At 38.0% G+C, this 23,266-nt stretch overlaps 1 protein-coding gene across 3 annotated transcripts in view; it reads right to left on the minus strand.

The window, feature by feature from the left end:
* Positions 1 to 677: 677 nt before the first annotated feature.
* ITGB1 (integrin subunit beta 1) overlaps positions 678 to 23,266 on the minus strand; it is a 47,365-nt gene continuing 24,776 nt past the window's right edge. For 2 of the 3 annotated variants that reach the window (XM_069778101.1, XM_069778103.1), the window contains exons 5-17: positions 23,085 to 23,255; positions 22,527 to 22,765; positions 20,056 to 20,211; positions 18,976 to 19,071; positions 17,964 to 18,053; positions 17,091 to 17,231; positions 16,753 to 16,955; positions 14,489 to 14,727; positions 12,773 to 12,995; positions 11,309 to 11,541; positions 9,014 to 9,180; positions 8,045 to 8,125; positions 678 to 1,910 (exon numbers count right to left, since the gene is read on the minus strand). In XM_069778101.1, coding sequence (XP_069634202.1) covers positions 8,051 to 8,125; positions 9,014 to 9,180; positions 11,309 to 11,541; positions 12,773 to 12,995; positions 14,489 to 14,727; positions 16,753 to 16,955; positions 17,091 to 17,231; positions 17,964 to 18,053; positions 18,976 to 19,071; positions 20,056 to 20,211; positions 22,527 to 22,765; positions 23,085 to 23,255 — 2,033 coding nt within the window. In that variant the 3' untranslated portion in view covers positions 678 to 1,910; positions 8,045 to 8,050. The remainder of the gene's footprint in view (positions 1,911 to 8,044; positions 8,126 to 9,013; positions 9,181 to 11,308; positions 11,542 to 12,772; positions 12,996 to 14,488; positions 14,728 to 16,752; positions 16,956 to 17,090; positions 17,232 to 17,963; positions 18,054 to 18,975; positions 19,072 to 20,055; positions 20,212 to 22,526; positions 22,766 to 23,084; positions 23,256 to 23,266) is intronic. The other variant, XM_069778102.1, reaches the window with a different exon arrangement.

Genomic DNA, 23,266 nt, shown 5'->3' on the forward strand with positions numbered 1-23,266 from the left:
TGGATCCTCTTGTCTCCAGCTGCTTCCCTCATAGAGGGATGGAGACAGACACACACACACACCGCCCCACCTCTCCGTCGATGCCGCCCTCCCACTTTGTGGAAACCAGGCTCCTTCTGCCCACAGATGGAGCTTAAAAGGGACTTTTAGATCCCCACAGCTTCTCAGGATAACCTGAAGTACCAGCAGTTTAAAAAAAAAAACAAAAAAACATACACATTCCATGAATATACCTTAGGAATGTATTTAATTACAAAATGGTTTTGATAATCTATCTAGAATATTTTACCCTTAAAAAAAATTTGGAAGACTTTCTTTTGCTACAAAATGTAGCGATTTTTCTCATTTGTTGTGTGTTGTGAAACAATGTTAACCAAATAGCCCATTTGCTGGAACAGTTACTAAACTACAGAACTTCTTTAGCACACATGCAAGCCTGGGGCTTTACATCAGCGGCCACTGTATGTAACACGGAGCACTGTGCTACACCCTGGCCTCTGTGCATTTCATACAACAGCTAACGTTTGTTATGCAAGATCACTTCTGCTTGATGTTTCTCAGATTTGATCTAAAGGACACATTTGGTATTATTACAATGTTTATTACCTCTTGCCCAAACAGACACAGTTCTCAGGTTTTTGGAATAGTATCAACTTCTACAACATAAAGAGACCAGATTTAAGTATTTTAAGGTACTTTTATTTAATAAATAACTTCAGTAATAGCACTGTAAAAAGTGAACATCTGTTAAAATAAAAAGGCACTTAAAACAAGAATATGACTATGATGCAGTTTGAATGGTCAAAGGCAAATATACATGGCACATGTCAAGAATGATGTGTGACTTGTCACATGACAAACTATGCAATCTTAGCTACAGGGTAAAGGCAAATTTACAGCTAAGACTGCTCAAAAAAAAAAAACCCAAGGAAAAAAAAAAGCTTGTGTTGATACAAAAATATTACAAAAAGAATCGCAACCAAATACGTTAAAAAGATTAGAAGGGTGACAAAGCACCAGGCTTGAAACCAAGGAAACATTACAGAATAAAGACACAGTATGATGTAAGGCCCTTATGTATTTTGAGGATGTCTTGGTAAGGTATTTCATTACACTGCCACCCAGGGCTTGAATTTACAAATTAAAACTAAGCAAGTTACCAGTCAGCAACTTTTTCAGTAATGGCACATGTTTTAAAGCTATTTTTTCCTTCTTAACATTCTTCTCAAACCCTTTCATTTTAACCATACCCTGGCAATAAGGAACTTAAAAATTAAAAATAAGTATGCACACACTTTTCAGTCTTTTACACTGCTCACTTCCAACTTACTCAACTTACCATATACTTAATCATATGTCTAGCAAGTAGAAGATCAGTTAACCACCAGCTCCATGCTACATGAGTTTAATTATATCTGCAAACTCAAGCCCTGATTTCCCTGTAAAGCTAAAAAGTTTAATACTAAATGGCTAGGCAGAGCCCTCATGCTGATTGCTTTAACCATTTCCCTCCCAGTCATGCCACAGCAGTATCGCACCCTGCAGAAGACCTAGATTCACAGCACAGGATTGGAAAAGGTCAAAAAGGCACCATGTGACCTTAGCTGACTAGGCTACACAGTCTCAAGTTTTTTTTGTCAGATGTCTGGCACTGATTACTTTTATTTGCAAAAAAAATAAAAATAAAAAATTACATATGGTACATTTTCAAAACCTGCACAGGAAAACAAACCTACATGTAATGAATTAGTAAAATCACTGCAGTTTGCCCTAAATCTATCTTACTGTGACTACAAAAAATTGCTACGCTGCATACAGTGTTGTGAAGTTATACAAGCAGTTGTTCATTTTCCCTCATATTTAGGATTGACCACAGTTGTCACTGCACTCTTGTAAATAGGATTTTCACCCTAGAAAAAGAAAAATATTTACATTAACATTTTAAAGAGATGAAAAAAGCACTGTGTTCACAAGAAGTGTAAAAATTAGCCTAAGAAATTATCCATTAATGTTTTGTTTGTACACACAAACAGCTTAAATCAAACTAGTTTTCCCTCTAGCAACTTGAACAAAGGCATGCTCAGCTAATAAAGCAAAAGGTTAGGGCACGATCCTGTCCAGTTTACACCACAGATTTCCTTCAAAGCATATGAAACTCATATGGTAATCCCAGGGCTCAGCCATCAACTCGGGGGTCTGCGGCCCATGGTATTTTTTAAAGAAGAACAGGACTGTAAAAAACATTGTTTGAAATCATGACTGACCACAGACCACATTCTGCTATAATAAACATTTAAATAGCTTATCTTGCATTATAATTTAATTCTAGAAACAAAGTGGAAAGGCTTATACTATTTTGATAATACACATTCAATATTTATATTGAACATTCAGTGCTTGTCATTCTCATTTTATTCCTGCAGGTCTCCCCAACTTGCAAAATGTGTAGTTAAAACTAAGAAACTTCAGCACTGGTGCAAATGTTGCAACACAAACATTATTTCTACTGACACAAGAAATGGCTACAGAACAATCACTTACACCTCTCTTGTTGAGATTTGAAAACCTCTAAATTAAGCTTACTGTAAGCTTCCTTTGTTTCTAGGTTTCCTTTTATCTCAGTAAATCTTACTCCATTTATGGCATCCTTGCACACCTAAGATGAACGGCTTGAACTCAAAATGAATAGATAAATCTTACTAGGAGAAAGGGCTACCTCTAGGCTAGGACTCTACCGATACAGCCTGGATCAGCAGTGCTGTGCTCTTATCACAACCTGATCTTCAACCTAAATAGATGTTGTTTACCAGTATATGAAACTCTTCTGTGCATACACGAATAATTCCTGAGGAAATTCAGTACAGTGCAGATGTCAGCCTGAGTGCAGTTCTGGCCAGAATCATATCTGGCCTTCATCAGCAGTAAGGGAATCTCTCTCCCCTTGAAGATCCCTCTAGTCTGAGATGGCCTATATAACCATATTAATTCAATTCTATTCTATTAAATTACACAGCATTTAAAATATTTCAGGTTAAAAAAACCTTTTCCTACAGTCAATTGAAGGAAATGCTCCCGTAGACACACAAACACCAGGTGTGTCTGTTTTTTCAGGGTCATAAACCTGGAAAAACAACTGGGAATACCACAGGATGTGCCAAAAGGTGACAAGGCAAGCAAGAAACCAACTTGGTGTGAAATTTTCATATCACAATTCCTGGGATGTTTGTTGCCTTCTACTTGCAAGACCTGGTATGGGGCAAGTAACTGGCTTACCCCACCAACAGTAGCTGCTGCTAAGGAAGACCATTTAGCTGGTGTACCGCCTTTCTGTCATGGTTCCTTTCACAGAAAAAGGCTGATTCTCCTTGAAGCCCGCTTCTCTACATGGAAAGAGCAACGAGGCACATCCAAGCCCGCCTAGACCTGAAAGAATCCAGCCTAGTCTCTCAAGCCCAGCCAGAACACGGATTGCTGGACCATGGAAGTCAAGGTTCCCTGCTCACTCTTCTCAATATCTAACTCAACGTCATCTGGTTTGAGGTGAAGGAAGAACTAGGTGTCCAGTGCTGGCTATACTTCACAAATACATAGTAACAGCAAAAGACCTTTCTATCAGTTCCCAGGCAAACGCTGCCTTCATTAAAAGTATATCAGCTACTAATTTGGAAAGGGATGCTGAGTTAAGTTTTTTTGCTTGTTTGGTTTGTTTGTTTGGGTTTTTTTTAAATCATGGAAATAGTGTTGTGGCTAGTTCTCACCAGACAAATTAATCAATGCAAAATTACATACACCCCCCCCTTTTTAATAAAAAGCTTTGCAATAGTAAGATGTAAATTAAACTGGAAGAACATCCAGGGATGAGAGATTTAATCTGTAACTGAAGTATCTCATTATGCGTCAACGTTCTTGGCAATGTACATTGTGTGTTTCCTCAATGACTTTTAATGGAGAATTCTTAAAAATATAAATATAAATCAGTAAAGTTTATGATGCAGAGAAAGTCTGTAAGCTTAATAGGCTGTATCATATGCAGACTGGAAGGTATTGCACAGCTTTTCAGTGGCAAGGCATTATGTAATATTTGTTATACTGTGCTTTTAACCTTCAACATTTTACAAAAGAGACTACCCCCAGTACATACAGGGAGGTATATGTTTACATTTTCTTGTTTGTAAAAGATACCTTCTTTCAGGCAGTGTAGGAGTTGGTCTAAAGGTTAGGACTAAAACTTGGAAATTTGCAGGGTGCTGCTCATACAATTAATTTGAACTTGGAATCAGGTTTAAAATGCAATTTGCATAATAAGATTGTAAATTTTTTACTATAATGCTTTTTCAAGAGAAATCAGAATTTGAAATTTACATGCTCTTTATTTAGCATAAGCCCTATTTACAAAGAAACCAAAACGCTGTACTCTTTTCCCCTGTACTTGCACTTTATGTTCTCAAGAACTCTCAGAAGCACACAGTAGGATTTAGGTCACTGAATAAGGCACTTAACAAGGTGTCTCCCCATGTCAGTTGAGTGCCTCAGTCGTCAACACACAGAGAACTATTCAGCTTAACCCGACCTTACGTTCGACCAGCTAAATGGCTCTTGAGGCTCTACTGCCTATAACTGCAACACAGGCACCCAATGGATTTGCAATTCCCTCCCTGCTATCTTCTGTTAGACAGGCCGCAACACAGCCCTGGCCTTTCCAGCCATACTCAATCACTGTGTCTCAGCCCTGGGTTGGCAAGGTTTTCTACAGATAGCTTACCATTAAAACTAACATGAAAGTAGTAAATAAATGTCCACTAGTTCAAACACGACTCTCACCTCCCTTAGGGCCCCTCACAGCTGGCACATGGTATGAACTTTCAGAGATTAGCAGCATTCCAGATTTTTAACTGGCCACTAAAACATGGTATTCCAAACTTGCTGTCTTAGACAAATACTACTGTTTTTTAAATAAACCCGTTTTCTTTATGCCACTGCAGAGGATACACTGGTTTAAGCATGCAAAGTTAGGGAAAACACGTTTGCCACATGCCCCCTATAAATGAAAACACCATGCACACTTAAACCAAAATAAAAGTCAAACAATAACTACATACAAGATGAAGTGAAATACATTAAAATTAAGATGGAGGTATTTTTAAAAAGTAACCTTCAGCAGAGAGTAACGAGCTATGTTCTTGCAACACTGTTAGTTTTCAACTAGACTGGGCTGTTCAGAGGGTAACAGTTCAGTCTAGTGTTGCATAAAGATGAACCTATTATATAGGATGTTTGATTAACCTTTGTATTCCTTTTTTCCCCATGGACTTAAATAGTCACTTAAACTACCTTTACAGTGGGTTTAAGTCCTAAGTCACTGCAAGAAACTGCACACTAGAATTTTTAAACTCATCCATATACATTGTTCAAGAGCTGGTTTTTACTATTTTCAGCTCTCATCAATATCCATCATTATTTTACAGTAATATAAAATGAGTCATCTGTCAACCCATAAATACAGCAGTTGCATCAGAGGATGAAGCAAAGGCCAAAGTTAAGGGCAACACAGACAACAGAGGGCATCATCTACCATGACTGGAAGACTAGAGGAAAGCAGCTAGCCTGCTGTTAAGTAAATACTCTTTTAATGGCTCAAATCTGAACTAGACAGGCAGTGAAGACAGTAAGGCCCGACAGCGGTGAAAGGATACTAAGACAGTAGCTATACTGCAGGCCAAGAACAACTTGAACTTGGTTCAACCTAGCTGGCTTGAGCATCAACTGCACAGATATTGTGGTGACAAGTCATTCACATCACCACAGACCAGGACTGGTAAAGTATTCGGGCACCTGGTCCACGACAAGCTTCGTGGTGCTGCAGTTTACTCACTGCAGTAACCAAGCCCACGTGTGTGTATGACTGTTGTGGAAGAGGGGGAAGGGTCGCACAAACTGTACGCAGTTAATTTTACTGTATACGTATATACCCAGAGGGAACCTACTGCAGTGTAATTTTCTCGTAATGGGATTTCAGATGACTTTCTTGCCTTGACAAGACAACTTTCTTCACCTAAATGAAAGGTTACTTCAACAATCTAAAAACCCCAGAAAAATCCTAGTTATAGGAGAAAGGAGGATTTTCTTCTTTTACTTCCTGTGGGTCACCTATTCTGTCGATACTGATCTTGTCTTTTTCAGCGGCCAATAAAACTAAACCCAGCTCCCTTTCTCCCCAAAGTTCTGATATTTCTATGAATATCAAAAATGATAAAGACGTGTTTAAAAAACCCACACTCTTTCATACGTCTGATCTTTGTGGTGAGTGAAACAAGGCGGCAGAATTCAATCCCTCCATTTACGCAAGAGGAAAGCTTTCTGCAAGAAGTATATTTTGAGGAGAAATGGCAGCACTAAAGACATTAGATACTGAAAGAGTAATGGGGCAGAGAACGAGAGCAGAGAATGGAAGTTACACACCATATGGTTTGTTAGATGCTTGTCCTGCATGCAACAGAGAGTACACAATTAAGTGAATAGCAGAAGAGAAGGTAAGAGAGACTTAACCAGATGGATTATGTGAAACGTTAGAAAGGAACAAGAACTCCATTTCCTCCCCAGAATAATCAACTCTGAGAAGAAAAATGGAAAGGAGTTGAATGTGGTCGGTGTGGCAAGCAAAATGAAGATTTTTTACAATCAATTTCGAACACACTGGAAAGTGAAATGACTGCAAAGAGAAGAGGAAAGTATATTTCATCAAGGAAGGGCTCAGAATGCTAGACAAAGTATTTGGAATTGTTGTCACCATGAGGACAGATAAGAGCTTAAATACTCTTAATTCCTGCTTTCTCCCCTCATTTTTCCTTTACTAAATCTTTTGAATGCAACGCTGAAAAAGGGAGACAGCAGACAGAATAAAATTAGAGATAACAGATTCTTCCCTTCCCCTGGCACCTGCAAAAAAGCCCTTGGATATGTGAAAGGATGTGCTGCCTTCCCGACTTCTTCCTTCCCCTCCCTCTAATCTGATGTCTGTACTTCTCACCTCCCAACATTCTTGTGACATCCATTCCCCATCTAATCCTCCCTTTCTCATTCCTTCCCCAGAAGCTGGACAGCCCAGGGAAGGAGATGAACACCTAAAGCATTCAAGAAAGTGCAATCTTAAAGTCTACAGAACATCTCTCTCCATCATTTCTGGTTTACTGACTTGCTCTTCTGAATACTGCCGTTTCTCCTTGCTTGTTGGGTGTGAAGAGAACTGAAGTCAGCATTTCCAAACAGAAATGAGGTGTTCAGGCAGAGTTTAAGAGGGACTAAGAAACTGGGGGAAAATGCATCTAGAGGGGACAAGAACATTTCCTCCTCTCATATTAATGTTTTTTTTTTTTCTATGGAGACCCCCAAGCTGGCTGGGCTACATGGACTGTGATATTGCCAGTTTCAGCAGAAATACAGATGGAAAAAATAAGATGCATATTTAATTATAAAATCAATAGAGTATATGCATTTCATGCCTTAAATACAGGGTAGTTCTATACTAGGTTAATAAGCCAAAGCAGTTAAAAAAAAAATAAAAATCTGTAAGGCTACTCTGAATGTTCCCAGAGTTATTCTAATAAAAACAGTGGTATTTATAGACCGGGATATCTGAGGAATAGCTAAACTAGCTTTGCAAACATCAACTTCAAGCAAACTGACTCCTGATTCAAGGAAATAGAAGACAAACCCTCCTCTGAACTCTGTGTCTCTCCACAATCCAAAGAGCTTCTTCAATCCTAACAGTTATTCTATTATATATCCACACATTTATCCGGGGGAAAAAAAATATAATTCACTTGTAGAATAGTTTAAGCCAGTACTGGTGGTATTAGTAAGTAAGCAATCTTGCTGTCAAAACAAGTTAAAAATTTTCAAGCTGCATTCTTTAAAACCCCAGAATCAAAGCAGCAGTAGATAAACTAAGCAAGACTCAAACTGTGATTAACTGACTGACACACAGTGAGTTTGAAGTGACATGCAAAGGAAAAAAAAAAGGAAGAAAATGAAAGAAGATACAAACTGAGACTTAGAGACCAGCTTTACGTCCATAGTTTGGATTCTTGAAATTGTTAATAGGGCTCTTGTATATTGGATTTTCTTGCTGAAGTAAAAGAAATGGTCAATGTCGAATAATTCAACAGGAAAAAAAGAAAAGTAATATTCTCAACTATCACTGAAAAAAATCATGCTCTATATAAAGAAAAGTGTTAGTAATTATTTTTCTAGCATAGAATTAATTAATTTTCTTAAATAAAAACAAAAGACTTCCTAGGAGATTTTTTTAAAGTATTCCCTTATCAAGCATATGTGGGTGTTGACTTCTACAGAACTGTAGCGAAGGGTTTTTGATTAGCAGGTTCCTAAAATTTCCCAGAGGCAATTTTCCGACCCTATAGCCTATGTAAGCCTATAGAACATAGGCTTGTTTTTCTTGCATACTTTTCTGTTGACAAGGGGCTGGGAAGATTTCAACAAACCAGTACCAGCCACGATTTTGTGACCAGTTATTGAAATCTCCCAACCAAACCTGTATGAGTATTCACAAGATCTCTTTCATAAGCATAAAATTTTCTTCTTCATTTTATGCAAAAGTGACTCTCATCTTCTAATAAACATTTTAATATTATGTTGTAAAGTGTGGTAGAACTGCAAAGCTGAACTATTCTGTCACCATCACATTTTTATTTCTACTGAAGTTATTACTCGCTTTTCTAACCCAAGAAGTACTTCTCAAAGAGTGTTGCGTTTTTTTGTTGTGGTTTGGGGTTTTTTTTGGTGTTTTTTTTTTTGCTTGTTTGTTTTGTTTTGGGTTTTTTGCTAGTGGTAACACATAACATGTTTTAAAGTCAGCTTAAAATAACGATATTTCTGTTCCTCCATAGGCCAAAAGGCAGGGATAATTCTGAAACATTTAAGGCACGTGAACAAAAATCTTCTATTCTTCCTCAACTACTGTAGCTTTTAGATAGATAAAAGCCTCTTGACTTACCGTATCCCACTTGGCATTCATCTTCTCCTTTTCAAATTTAGCAAATTCTCTTCTGTCATGAATGATCATTAGTAGTTTCCAAATCAATAATAATGCAAGTCCAATAAGAACAATTCCAGCAACCACACCAGCTACAATGGGAATGATGTCAGGGCCACTGGGGCATTCTAGGGAACAAAGCGAGGGAAGCATGATTTTACAAAATGGTAAAGGTAATGCATAACCAGATGCTTTTGAAATTTTATTTTGTACTGAAGTGAGTATTTTGAATATCAGAGATATTCCAATACTATTTTCCTTTCAAACAATGGAAGTTTTGGAATGAGTACATCCTGTAACATTCTAACTTATTTTTATCCTTCTAATTTGTGTTTAGTCTTAGCAATAGAACAATTCATGTTCTGATGATAAAGTCTACACATTGCTAACCCCTTAAGCTATTCAGTAGCTTAAGAGTATTCAAGTAAAATAACTAGCAATTGTATTTTAAACATGAAAAAGCGCCAAGTCAAAGGTGGCGCTGGAGGGATAAACCAGCTAGAGTACAAATGCAGATTAGCAAAACAGTCCCCACATAGTCTGTCAACAGTGTTACAGAAAAAGGGTGTTCCTCATTTTACCTCAGATGGCTGTTATTGTTAGTAGCTAATATATAGAGATAAGTAATAACTTCGCTTCTGAGACAGATTTTTTTAGGATATCTCCTCATCTTGGAAATTGATCTCTGCTGAAATAAGATTTTTAAAAAAGGCACATCTTTGGATAAAAATATCATGTGCTTTCAAAATAAGTGAATTATGTGTTTGAAAAGAGTAATACAGATGCAAAGTGATTTAAGGTGACTGACATAGAAATAATAATCCTCCAAAATAAAACCCAGCTCTTCTATTAATATGAAATTCTCAATAATCACAAACTGAATGAGGGCTTTTGCAGAGCTCAATGCACAGACTGAAGAAATCAGAAACAAATGCAACTTCTGTGCTGTCAATAGGAACACTGCTTCCCCCCAAACTGCAGACTCCTAATCTTGGTAGCTGCCTCTGCAGGAGTGGGGGCAGTGGGAAGGGACATGACAGGAATTCCTTGGGAACTAGCAAGGAACAAGTGTCTGCTCCACCGAATACAGCTCTACTGAACAAAGCTTGTTCCTTCAGCACTTGCTTGGCACAAAATTAAGGTGCCTTCCAGTGCATGAAGGCTTGATTCAGCTCTTAACTAAGGCAACAGAAATCTATCCATGAAGAAAAGGTCAGACCCCTGAAGTGTAGGGTATCTGTTGACTTGTCCTAAAAGAAGACAGGGCTCAAGGTCCTCCTCTATACGTTGGACTACATTTTTAGAGCATTTAAAACATTCTGAATTGAAGTGGCATTTATTTCTAAAAGCCACTAGCCACTGACCTGTATTAAGTGACGATCACCCAAATGATCAATTCTGAAAATTCCTTGAGTACAATACAGCACTAAACCTTTCAACACACAAGTAAGGTGTGTATTTTGTATCAGGCTTATAAAAATCAGGAGACCACACACTGCTAATGTACAAAACCAGAATTTTTGCACTGTTAGATGCTACATCTCATGATTCAAACTAACAATACTCTTGGTGAATAAATGGTAAATTACTGATCGAGCTATAGAATTGTTCTCTCTTTTTTGTGTCAGAAGATTGAACAAAATCAAGAACAGTTGACTATTAAGGATTAACTAAGCAAAAGGCTTTTCTGATCTATTCTTGAAGGTACCTCAATGAAGTAAAAGCAAAGGCTCCCAGCATGAAATAATTTAAGCAGTTTGCAGCACAGTACACAATTTTGTGCTGGTTTTTTTTTTGTGTAAGACTGGTCCCATATTATTAAGAAAAGAAAAAGAAAAAAAGCAACAAAACCTCACAGACACCATTGTTTCTCACCTGTAGCACAAGCCCAATCAAAAATAATAATCAAAATTTAGATATCTAGGACTTGCTACAGGACAGGTAAAACAAGCCTGCAAAGTGTCCAAGTCGAAACATGAAATGCTTTAACAAATACACATCTCTGATTGACTTTGTTTTTGAAAAACAAAACCTGTTTCTGTCAGCCTAAAGGTTTCAAAAAACTAGGTCTAGAGAGACTTAGGTTTTTCTAAGGCTGCTCAAGTTCCAGACATCCACAACTCTCACTTAGGGAATAAAGTACCTATTTCCAAATGCATCTAACCCACAAATCAACCAGAGCTACTTTGTAGTACACAACAACTGCATGAATTAACAACAAAGACAAAGGGAGAGTAGGCAACATCACGTTCATACCTGGGGTCTCTACCACGTGGACATTGGCTTCACCATTTGAGTTGACAGAATATGTGAAGTAGAACCAGCAGTCATCAACGTCCTTCTCTTTGCAATGAGACAATGGATCGGGCTGTCCGGGCTGTGGTAACTTGTCTCGACTTTCTACCCGTGTCATGTTGAAATGCATACATTCCTGAGAACATGTTTCCTTCTTTTCCCCCTTATCGAAAGCTCTGCATTGAACGCAATCCCTGTGGAAGTACAAATCAGAAGCAATGCTTTTTAACATGTTCATGAAAGAGTTCTAGCATTTAATCTAAAGAAACGTAAAGGAGAAAGTGTCAGAGAAAAACCCAAGAAAACCAGCCCTTTTGCCATATAAGAGCCAGGAAAAAATAAAGCAAGACACTGCTTTTTACCAGCCAGAACTTTTACATAACTTGTGATCAACAAAAGCCCCCTTTAATAAATTCCTCTTTCCCTGGATGACCCACAAGCTTCAAGGACAGGAAAAAAAAATTACCTAAATCTCTAAAAGGGAATAAGGCTAAAGCTTTTTCAACACCTCCACCTGGAAATCGAATACTCTCAGAGAAGGCAGTGTAGGAAACAGAGTATTCACAGTGAAACAGTATCTGAGAGACAGACAGGTTAAAAAGAACAAACTGAGTGACAAGCTTTACAGCAGGATATCACTCCGAATAACTAATTGAAAAAAGCGGACTGAGCAGGATTTTTATACTAAAAAGACTGCTGAGAGAAAACCTTAAAGTCAGCTGCACAAAGCCAGGAATCATCCCAGCCACTAATCATAAACTTATTTCAAAGCTTCTGTGCAGAAAATGCTTGGTTTCTAAAAACCCGGATTTCCAAAGGCAGGGATGCAAATTTCACTGGCCCACACAGATCTAGGTTTAGTTTTCGACGGTCTGGACAGTCTGACTTTTTCAGTAGTATTTCAGAATAAAAGTTTTAAGCAAAAAGCTTAGCTGAAGTTTTAACTATTCTGGAAATTGCACAGTATACGTATACTTTTGATACATTAATTTCAAAAGATCAAGATGATGGAACTTTACAGCCTGTCACATTATAGACTTATGTTCCCTCCAACTCTGCAGAAGGTTGGCTGTTGATAATCATACATGAAACAGGGGAAAGCTGTAACGTGCCCAAGTCAATCTGAATGGTTAAAACTGATTTAACATAATGTACACATTTCTATGCCTAACAAAAAATGGCAGGTAAAGAATTTAGAGAAATAATTAGCATACCTGGAAGCAATCAAAATACTGTATTAATAATGTTTTGTTTGTAATTATTGAGTATCACCCAACAACTTTTACTGTCTAAAGGGATGATACGACATGATGCCCCTACATTTCAGGGTAGAATAAAGCACAGTATCAAAAGCCTTGTTCTGCACATGTAAATATCACAAACTCAAATGCATAGAAGCTGGAACTTGGTTTTCTAGGTACTTACTTGTGCTCTGCACAGACACCGAGACAAGTCTGACACATTTCACATGTAGGGCCTTGGAATTTGGGATCTGTACAATTACAGGTGCCACATTCGCAGGTTCCTCTTCCATTGCAAATCTGGCCATTAGATGCCATACATGGAAAAGTATCCAAAGAACAATCGCATGCGCTGCCAGTGAAGTTGGGGAAACACTCACACACTCTGCATTTGCAGATACCGTTTCCTGTGCATTGAAAAGATATTTCAGTGAAATGAAGTCTAATATAAAAACATAAAATTTGTAACAGTAAGAAATAAATGTTCACTACCTCAGGATAGATACACAGAAAAGAAAACCCTGGTGGAGAGATAATGAAGACAGTAATGAATTAAGAGCTACAAAATAAATTTTAGCTCCTTGAAAAACCTACTTACAGGCATTTCTTCCCTTTTCCCATTCTCCTACACTTGGATTTCTTTTAATAAACAAAATAAGATGACTAGGGAAAGCTGACTGAGAATAGTATAATATGATGGCCATATCTCCTGGGTGGAGAGCATTACAGCACTGCTTCAGTTCACAATTTTATATGTATATAGATGCACTGATCTCTCCTGTCTTTCTATCTATCACTATGCAAATTTATAAAGCAAGACCTAAAAAGATGAGGAATGCACTAACTTAGACTTCACAAAACAGAAAAGATGAAACACCTTTGGCTCCTTAGAATACCACCATTGAACTGCTGTACTTCTGATCTCACCCATCAAACAAACTTTATGCTCCTTACACAGGAAGTAAGATACCTGTATCTCCAGAAGGCTGATTTGGATGAAATGGAAAGATCTTTGGCTACACCCCTCCTTCTCCATTGAGAACAAAATGTTTAAATCAATACTTATCTGTCACCATATATTTTGGAACACCACCACTACTGCTCCTATCCTTTGTGGAGCTGGTGAGCAATAGTGTATTCTGAGCAAATCAGACAGATGAGGTATTTTCATAATTCAGTTAAAGCTTAGTGGCTTCTCTGTTTTATTTTTGTATCACAGTCAAAACTGAGGTAGTAGTTACACTCCTACCAGGTACTTCAATGTGCAAAGCAGCCTAGGGAAGTTATAGGACAAAAATGCATGCAGCAAAATAATTTAGACACTGGCTGCTGGAGGATTTTCTAAATTGCTTTTGATTTCAGGAATTAACTGCCATCAGAATCTTGTTTCAAGCACTTAAGGTGTTCTTCTGGATCTTGCATGTTTTGATCTTCACTTACCTTTCAGAATAGTCTCAAGATAGCATCTCACTGGTATCTTGTCAAGCACCGAGTCAAGCACTCAGTATTACAAGTAAGCTGAGGTCATTATCTCTTTTTATTGACGCAGTGGTTACACTGAGCCAGGATAACATTATAATCTCAGGCCAGTTGTCTCAGCAATCTTTACTATAATACCTGAGGGTAATTCTGTAATAAACAGCAGAAGTCAAGTTCACTTTACATCCTTCTTGAAGCTGATCCAAGGAAGGCGAAATGTGTATTAACACACTACATGTTCATGATCAAGAGAGCTGTTTTATTAATAGACATTTTCAATCACTAAATCTGTGCATATTTTCATCTCTTTTATCAAGTAGCTATGGTCTTTAAGCTAAGTATCACTACTCTACACGGTAGAGTTGACAGACTTGTAAACTGCTGGCCAGTTTTGCCTGCAAACTCTGAAGTAGTTTCTCACCTCCACAAATCAAACCATTTGATCGATCACAGTTGAAGTTATCACATTCACAATATTTGCCAGAATACACTTCATTGGTGTTTTCTCTTTTCTTGCATACACATTGTCCACAAATGCATTCTCCATTGTTACTGCATATTTCTGTACTGTTCTCTCTCCTGCAGTAAGCATCCATATCCTCACTATTTACTTCATCTGTACTACATTCACATAGTCTTCCAATACGTCCTTCATTACATCTGCAAGGTAAAAACACAACTGAAAATGTAAACTTAATTAAAAGTCACACAATAAGACAACTGCAAAAATAGCACAAAGAACAGGAATAAAAGTGACTACTCTCTCAAGGAATATTCCAAGTTAAACTTCGAATGAGATTTCCAGCTGACACCTACCTACATAGACATTCTTGAAGCCGCTGGAGCAAACTAGACTAAGTTGCTTCTATGATGATTACTTGTTCCAGGTGAGAAACTGTGTCACGACCTCTAACTAAATTGCCACATAACCACTATTAATTCCTTTCTCTCAGGTGACAGAGCAACAATTATTTTTAAGTGACAGTTCACTGTAGCTGCTGTCATCTTTCAATGAAAAGATTTCCCCTGAACAGCAATTAGGCAGGGGAGTAGATGATCTTCAGAGCTGCTGAGCACCAGCAAATTCAGCCGAGATCTTTGGGGATCAGCACTTCTCATTATCAAGGCTAAAGTATCAACGAGCAAACGGAGGTTGTTCTTGTTCCCAGCAGTGATTGACAAACTGCTTGCTGTGGGCATCCAGAGACCACAGTTCAGCCAGGAAGCTGCTACTGCTGCAAGAGCAAAAGGCTGTTCTTACCTACTGCTCTGTTCTCCCCCACATGAAACCATGGGGACACTAGTGACAGCGATACCAAGTTTAGGAAGTCTTTCTGCACAAAGATGGGAAAATCCGTTCTCCTTACTTGAAGGGAGCATCAAAAACTGACTGCAAAATGGAGCAATGGACCATAAATACTGGATACAAAGTAGCTTATTCCTCAACTAACAGAACACTAAGCAGTTAGGGGGCCATACCTCAGTCTTTCAAACACCCTGTTAACTACCACCACCAACTTCACCAGGCAGATGTTAGTCCATCCTACACCAGAAGTCCTAAAAGTGAAGTCAGTATCTTTCGCTTTATTTTTAATAAGTCACATACTAAACCATGTGGAATGAGAATTTTACATTTTATTTCAGTTATAGTTCACTGAGCAGGCACCAGTAGTGTTTTCCAAAGTCCTGGATCTTGTTTTCCTGGAGAAGACTGTAATTCCATTCTGCTCTTACCATTCTCATCTCAAGGATTTCCAAAAGGAAACAGTTTTCATTTTTGCTGTAGGTTTCTTTGGGGGGGGGGGGGAAGGCTTAAACCTTGACTTCCTAGGTTGATCTTCAACCAGTCTCCAGTGAAGGATTTTACTCTGCTTTCATTGTGTGTAATTCCAGAAAATCCTTTTTACTTAATGATTTACTTAAATCATTTTACTTAATTTTCAAATGTGTAATAAGGAATACATGTGTTATCTAATCCCAGTGATGGGCAATAATGGACTTTTCAAAGGTGTAAGTATACAAAAAAATTATATATATTCTGAAAGATTTGTAGATGCATGCAGTTAGAAGAAACATTGTAACAAGACCCCAAAAGGTTAGAAATAAAGCAGGAAGAAGAGACTGGGATGTCATCCAAAATAAAAAGTGGTTCTTTTATGACTTTTTACTCTTTCCTGCTATGAAACAATTGGTGCCAATCTGGGTAGGAGCTCCTACCAAAAAACTAGGAAGCCTGTGAATTTCTCAAAATCAACAGACCTCACATTAGAAGGATATATGTAATTAGATTAGTATGAATTCTTGCAAAACCATCACAAAGTAATCCCATTCATTTTGTTCCACAAATCCATAATTTTGCCATGTTACACGCACCTCAGAATTAAATAAAGAAACAGAAAAGGCAGTAAGACCCATACCCTTTAAAGTACTGACTCAAGGCCAAATTTGAATTCTGACTTTTACAATGCTGCCAATCTAATGATCAATAGTGTGAATTGCAGCATAGCGATTATTTTCAGAGATAAGGCAGTATGTCAAAATATCCTAAAAGAAATAGGTCAGTAACAGTAATTCTTGTTCTTTCACTAAAAAAATTAGTAAAATCAAATAAACCCTAATTAAGGAAACAAAGGTCTTGCTCATATTTCTCTTTTGCAAAAATAAACAAAATGTCTATTTATTTACCTGCATGCACCACATTCAAATGTTCCATTTCCTTCGTGGCAGGCTGGACTGTTAGGTTCTCCTTCACTTTGACACTGACATTCACAGATGAACTGGAGATTAATTTCCACTTCTTCAGTGAATCCCAGTGGTTTGATTTTAATTGTTTCATTTTGTCCTTTCTTTGGACATTCATTAGCTGTTACATTAATCTCAAATTTAACCTGCGAAGAAAAATAAATGGAGTGCCACATTACTAAAAGGAGTTTTGTCTGTACTATTTAAAAACAAAAATACTGAGTGTTGGACATTTTAAATGGATTTTATACTTTAGTAGCAGCACATATACTGTAAGTTACCTCATCTCCAATTGAAATGTTAGAACATTTCCTTCCATCTTCTTGTGTGTCATTCACTCCATTCTTGCAGAAAGACTTATAACTGATTGTCACTCCTTTTGGTAGCTTACTGTTTTCCAGGATAACCTCTGAAGAAAGGGACTAAAACAATAGTTATTCGCTAACTTCAAGTTGAGTTGCAAAAGCATTTTGCTGAAGACATTATACAACTATGCACAGTCTAAGTGCCAGTCCCATGGGCGCACTGGAATTATGTAAGTTCCAACATGCCGAGAAACACCAGCCCAGGGCTGCCCATAGCCATGCCGAGGTGACCCCTTCTCATGGCTGAACCCGATCATGCAGGGTCAGGGCAGGTCTCTACGGACCTTGGAGGCACTTGTTTGCCCCAGGTACTCCAAAGGAGAAATGGTGCTCATTTACACAACACAGCTATGAAGAAAATATTCTGGGGCCAAACCCAGGAGGTCCCTGAGGTTGATGCAGACATTTTCTTTGGGGTCTAGAGGTTGCATAATAGCCCTTTTCTCTTCCACATGGGAGGAAGGCAAGAACTGAAGATGCTGAAGAAACAGTGGGGTTTTTGTTTGTGGGTTTTATTTTTTAAAAGGGAAAACATGTATGATAACTTTTTCTTTGTAGTTTTAAGTGGCTTTAAGATTACATCTTTCTAGTCATCTAATCTCTTATTGATGTAGTGTCTATATGTCTAGTGTGGTTTTACTGCAATGGTGGTATATTAATAGTTTAGTGCACTAACTTCCTATTTTGTAGAAAAAAACATAAAATTTACCTTGGAGCATCTGCCTGAAAAATTCATAGTAACTTACACGCAGGAAAAATAAACAAAACCCAAATAAAATCCGAACTTACATTGTATGCATCAATGATCAGCTGAATTACATTGCTGGAGTTTGAAGACAATGTTCCCACTGCTGATTTTGGTATCAGATTTTTCAATTCCTTTCAGTATTTACAAAAGTAAAAAGAAAATTACAGTCTTACTAACAACAAAGTATAATTTGTACCATAAATATCTATATGGTGATATAATGCTTTAGTGGATTAACTAGGTCAAGGTCAAGTACTTCAAAAAACAAGGCTGAAGTGTTGCCAGTGATCTTCACTACTTTAGAGGTTGTACACAGCACTACTAGTATAAACAAACACCCAGCGTTTTCTTTTCCTCTGCATTTTCATGTCAAATTTGGTAATAGAATACTAAGACCTCTTCTTGTACAAGTTGACCACATACAATATATCTTCAAGATCTTACAGAAGAAGCACCACACTTCTAGTGCATTATAGATGAGCAGATAAAAGATGATTCCCAATGAAAAAGAAAAAAACTTACAAATTGAATATAGCTAAAAAAAGAAAAAATACCTTGTTAGGTTAAAATGAGGAAAATTATGCATCTCCTTTACACAGTCATTTCCTATTTCACAATCACACCCAACAGTTCAGTTAATTTTAAACATCAGGAATATAAATAGACCACAAAGGACAAAATACGCTCTTTCATAAGTGTGTCTCTTGATTCAGTGTCCACACCCCCCTCAGCTATTTTGCTGTAAAAACGTTCATAAAAAGTAGCACTGCAAATATGTTCTCTGCTCACTCCCACCTATAAAGAGGGGCAAGGAGGAGGGGCACTTTCTCCTCAGAAATTACACATGCACTCAGTATCAATTTGAACAAGTAAAAAAGGCTTAATAATAAAAACATGAATAGCAAAATATTACTTCCACGATCACTTACTTCCATACTTGTTTTAATTTCAAATCAAGCAACTTTAATGACTTGAGAGCAAATCTGAGTCAGTCTTTGTGTTAGAGGGAAAAAAGTACAGTGACCTGACCAGAAATGTGTTATTTATCTTTACCTTATAAACCGCCTGAAACTCTTCAGTAACAGCAAAGATTGTCTGAATGTTGTTCTCACTAAGCTTCTGTACCAGATGAGCAATAGAGGGATAATCCTATAAAAAACAAGCACAAAATGCAATTCAAATTTGGGACACATGCTAGAAAACAGTCAGAAAGACTTTGACATCATAAATACAAATCACATTTAGAAACATAGGTAAGACTTCTAACTAGCCGGCTTGTGCCACCATTCTAAACCAAAACAACCCCTGAAAACAAACACACATTGAAAAGATTCCATATATGCCCCACGAAGGTAGGTGTTTTTTCCACAATAACATTATCATATTCCCTGCCATTTAAAGTCTCCAGGTTAAAACCCTGATCTCAATGTTCTCAGAAAATTACCTTTGGTAGTTTTCCGTAACAGTTATCTCAGTGAAAACCATTACCTTTTGCACTGGTTCATAAAGAAAAGATGAAATAAAACTGAATTAATTTTAGGATTTTATTGAACAATACTTACTTAACTTTAGGAATATATGACCACATAAAATTTGTAAAGCTTGTTGTGTTTACCCCATCTAGTAAATGTTTTTCTTTTCACTTTTTGTCTGATCTACCTATCAATAAACCATGAAGTCAATGTTGTTAAGCATACTTTTATCATAAACTCTGCATCATAAGATTTCAAGCAGTCTTAAAAAAAAAAAATTACAAGGAGCTCTCTATTTTACATTATTTTTTACAGTAGTAAAATACTTCTGAAGACAAAGACTATCAAATGATAAAATAATGGGACAGAGCCACCACAGTTTGCCAGTGGACATGCAGCATTATTAATTATTAGAAAGGTTAAAATCCAACAAGACAAATTATAGCGTGAAAGTTGCCATTTCTTGAAATTTTCCAATCAAGACTGGACTAATTCTTGTGCATTTGCTTTAGTTAAGCTAAAGTCACTTCATGTAATACAGAGGCAAATGGGTAAAGTTGAAAAGATATAGCAGTCAAACTATACCAGATGACCTGATGAGATTTTTGAGCTTAAGCATCATGAAATATTAATTTCCCTAGAAGATGATGTAAAGACTTACGTAATAGTGGCTCATTGTGTACATATTATTTTCCAGATGACATTTCCCATCATTTGGTAAAACAATTCCACCAAGTTTACCGTCTCCTGCAAAGTGAAATCCAGCATCCGTGGAAAACACTAATAGTCTTGTAACGTTTCTCCAGCCAATTTGTTCCTTGGGAAACAAACAAATGGATTTTTGGTATTTTGCACAGATTTATTTTATAGCACTGGGGAGCAACGCTTGAGAGAGAAATGCATGAAAAGACAGACTTAGGAGAAGCCATACTGCATAAGTGTCATCCCGGAAATCACATAATTCACTCAAACCTTAAAAGCACTTGCATTTAATTAAATATCTGCTCTAAAACATCTGCTACAGGTTTTTCACCAAATGCAAGAAACATTCTTTTTGAGATATACTTTGGTCTGTTCAGTTCTTACTAGAGTATCTGAAGAGCGATAGGGTTTTAGAAATCAGGCATGTCAGTCCAGCTCTTTAATGCCAAGCCCACTTCTATGTCACTACCACGCAGCCTGAGCACAGCGGACAACATTAGTGTGTAGAGCACTGCTGCGATCTTGAATTGGAAGACTGTGGCTTGCCCAGCATTAGGTTCTGAAGAATCATCAGGCTTTACCAATCTAGTCCAGATTTGTACCCAGCATAGTGCTTGCCAGAGGAGTGCCCTTTTTCACTGTCCTGTGAGCATTCTGACCCACAACTGCAGGGCCTAATTCTGTAACCTACCTTTTCCTATTTTTTTCTAAACTCTTCCATCAAGTTGAAGCCCTAGTTAATTTGAGAGAAGACCATGTAAAAGTGTCATATAAATACCAGTTACCACTGTATTGGGTTTGCATGGCAAGGTTGTGGTACAGGGGAGGTTACAGGGGTGGCTTCTGTGAGAAGCTGCTGGAAGCTTCCCCTATGTCCAACAGAGCCAACGCCAGCCAGCTCCAAGACGGACCTGCTGCTGGCCAAGGCTGAGCCCATCAGCGACGGTGGTAGCACCTCTGGGAAAACAGACTTAAGAATGGAAAAAAAAGTTGCTGCGGCACAGAAACTGCAGCTGGGAGAGAGGAGTGGGAGAAACAACCCTGCAGAGACACCAAGGTCAGTGAAGAAGGAGGGGGAGGAGGTGCTCCAGGTGCCGGAGCAGAGATTCCCCTGCAGCCCGTGGGGAAGACCATGGTGAGGCAGGCTGTCCCCCTGCAGCCCATGGAGGTCCATGGTAGAGCAGATCTCCACCTGCAGCCCGTGGAGGACCCCACGCCGGAGCAGGTGGATGCCCAAAGGAGGCTGTGACCCCATGGGAAGCCTGCGCTGGAGGACTGTCTCCTGTGGGACGGACCCCACGCTGGAGCAGGGGAAGAGTGATGAGTCCTCCCCCTGAGGAGGAAGGAGCGACAGACACAACGTGTGATGAACTGACCACAACTCCTATTCCCTGTCCCCCTGTGCCATTGAAGGGGAGGAGGTAGAGAATTCAGGAGTAAAGTTAAGCCTGGGAAGAACGGGGCGGGGGGAGGGGGTGTGAACAGAAGGTGTTTTAAGATTTGGTTTTATTTCTCATTATCCTATTCTGATTTGATTGGTAATAAATTAAACTAGTTTCCTCAAGTCAAGTCTGCTTTGCCTGTGACGGTAATTGTTGAATGATCTCTCCCTCTCCCTGTCTTTATCTCAACCCATGAGGCTTTCATTATATTTTCTCTCCCTTGTCCAGGTGAGGAGGGGAGTGATAGAGTGGCTTTGGTGGGCAGCTGGCATCCAGCCAGGGTCAACCCACCACAACCACCAAAAATAAAAAGCAACAAAAAAAACCCCAGAAGGCCTATGATTAACATTGCACTTTTAAAATAAGACTCCAGATTGTTTCAGAAAGTCCTGACTCCATTGATCAACAGCAAAAATAATACGGTTAACAAAGCAATAAACTTGGATATCACTTTTTTGGGAGTCCCTGTTGTACAGGTGCATAGAATGGTCTGTCAGACTTCAGAAACATCAAAGAATGATGCAGTGATCTAGATCAGGTCTTCAAAAATAAACAAAATTCATGTTTCCATCTACTTCTGTCTGAGAAGCTAGTAGAAGTTACAATTTACCAAACTGTTCTGAAACAACAACTACAAAAAGCATATGAACTTTCAAATAATTTGAAAATAGTTGCTTACTTGGGATTTCATACACTTCTGAGCAGAATTTGATTCTTCTTTTACAGCAAACTTTAAAAACTTTGTCTTTGGAATGCATCTATCTGCTGTGAACATGATCTCTAATCAGCACTTTCACATTTCCCAGTTTCATTCACTCACTAGAGGTCTCTACAAAGGGCAAATGCATGTATCCATGCAGTCTGCCTAGTCTATCTTGTCTTGCTAGCATGAGATGATATGTTCAAACATCAGCCACCATAAAACACTGAGGCTATATTCAAACATTTTCATCTAATAGAGCAGTAAAGAAAACTAATACACACTTACCCCACAAACTGCAACCTGCATTATCGCATCAAATCCGCCTTCAGGAGAATCTAAATTCCCAGAAATGTGCTGTTTACCTACAAGTTCATTGAATTTATTTCCTTCACTGGTAAGGCTGAGCACATTTTTATAGCTAAATGGACTTGTACAGTTCTGGTCACCTGTACAAGGATTTCTGAGTTTGGCTGGTGTTGTACTTATATATGGCATCACAGTTTTCTCCACAAAAGAGCCAAAGCCTAAGACAGAACAATAAAAACCCTGTAAGTTGAAGAATGGAAGTCTCTTATTTATATTATGACACAACAGAATGCAAATGCATTATAGCTAAACTGACGTCAGAAATAGCTCTCATCTCTGTTTACGGTCCACTTTCTCCACCAACACCAAGTACTCTTATGTTCCTCAACAGGTTCTATGCATTAGAATATCTACCATAATACTGCTAATTTAAAAAAAATTACTCTTCATACATAATCATGTGAAAAACATCAGGAAGGAAACTTGACCTTCTCAATTTTTTTATTTTTTTTTTTAGAATAGTTAAATCTTTCTTACCAATTCGAAAGTCTGAAGTTATTTTTTCCATTTCTAACATCAGAGCCGTTCCGAGACTTTTCACATTCTCTAAATCATCTTTCATAGAATAGGAGAGGTCCATAAGATAATAAAGGTCAATGGGGTAGTCTTCAGCTCTCTTAAATTTTAATGAAACTGTTTGGGGTTCCCCTGTTTCAGAG

The sequence above is a fragment of the Haliaeetus albicilla genome, chromosome 2 (assembly GCF_947461875.1).
Source record: "Haliaeetus albicilla chromosome 2, bHalAlb1.1, whole genome shotgun sequence".
Lineage (NCBI taxonomy): Eukaryota > Metazoa > Chordata > Aves > Accipitriformes > Accipitridae > Haliaeetus > Haliaeetus albicilla.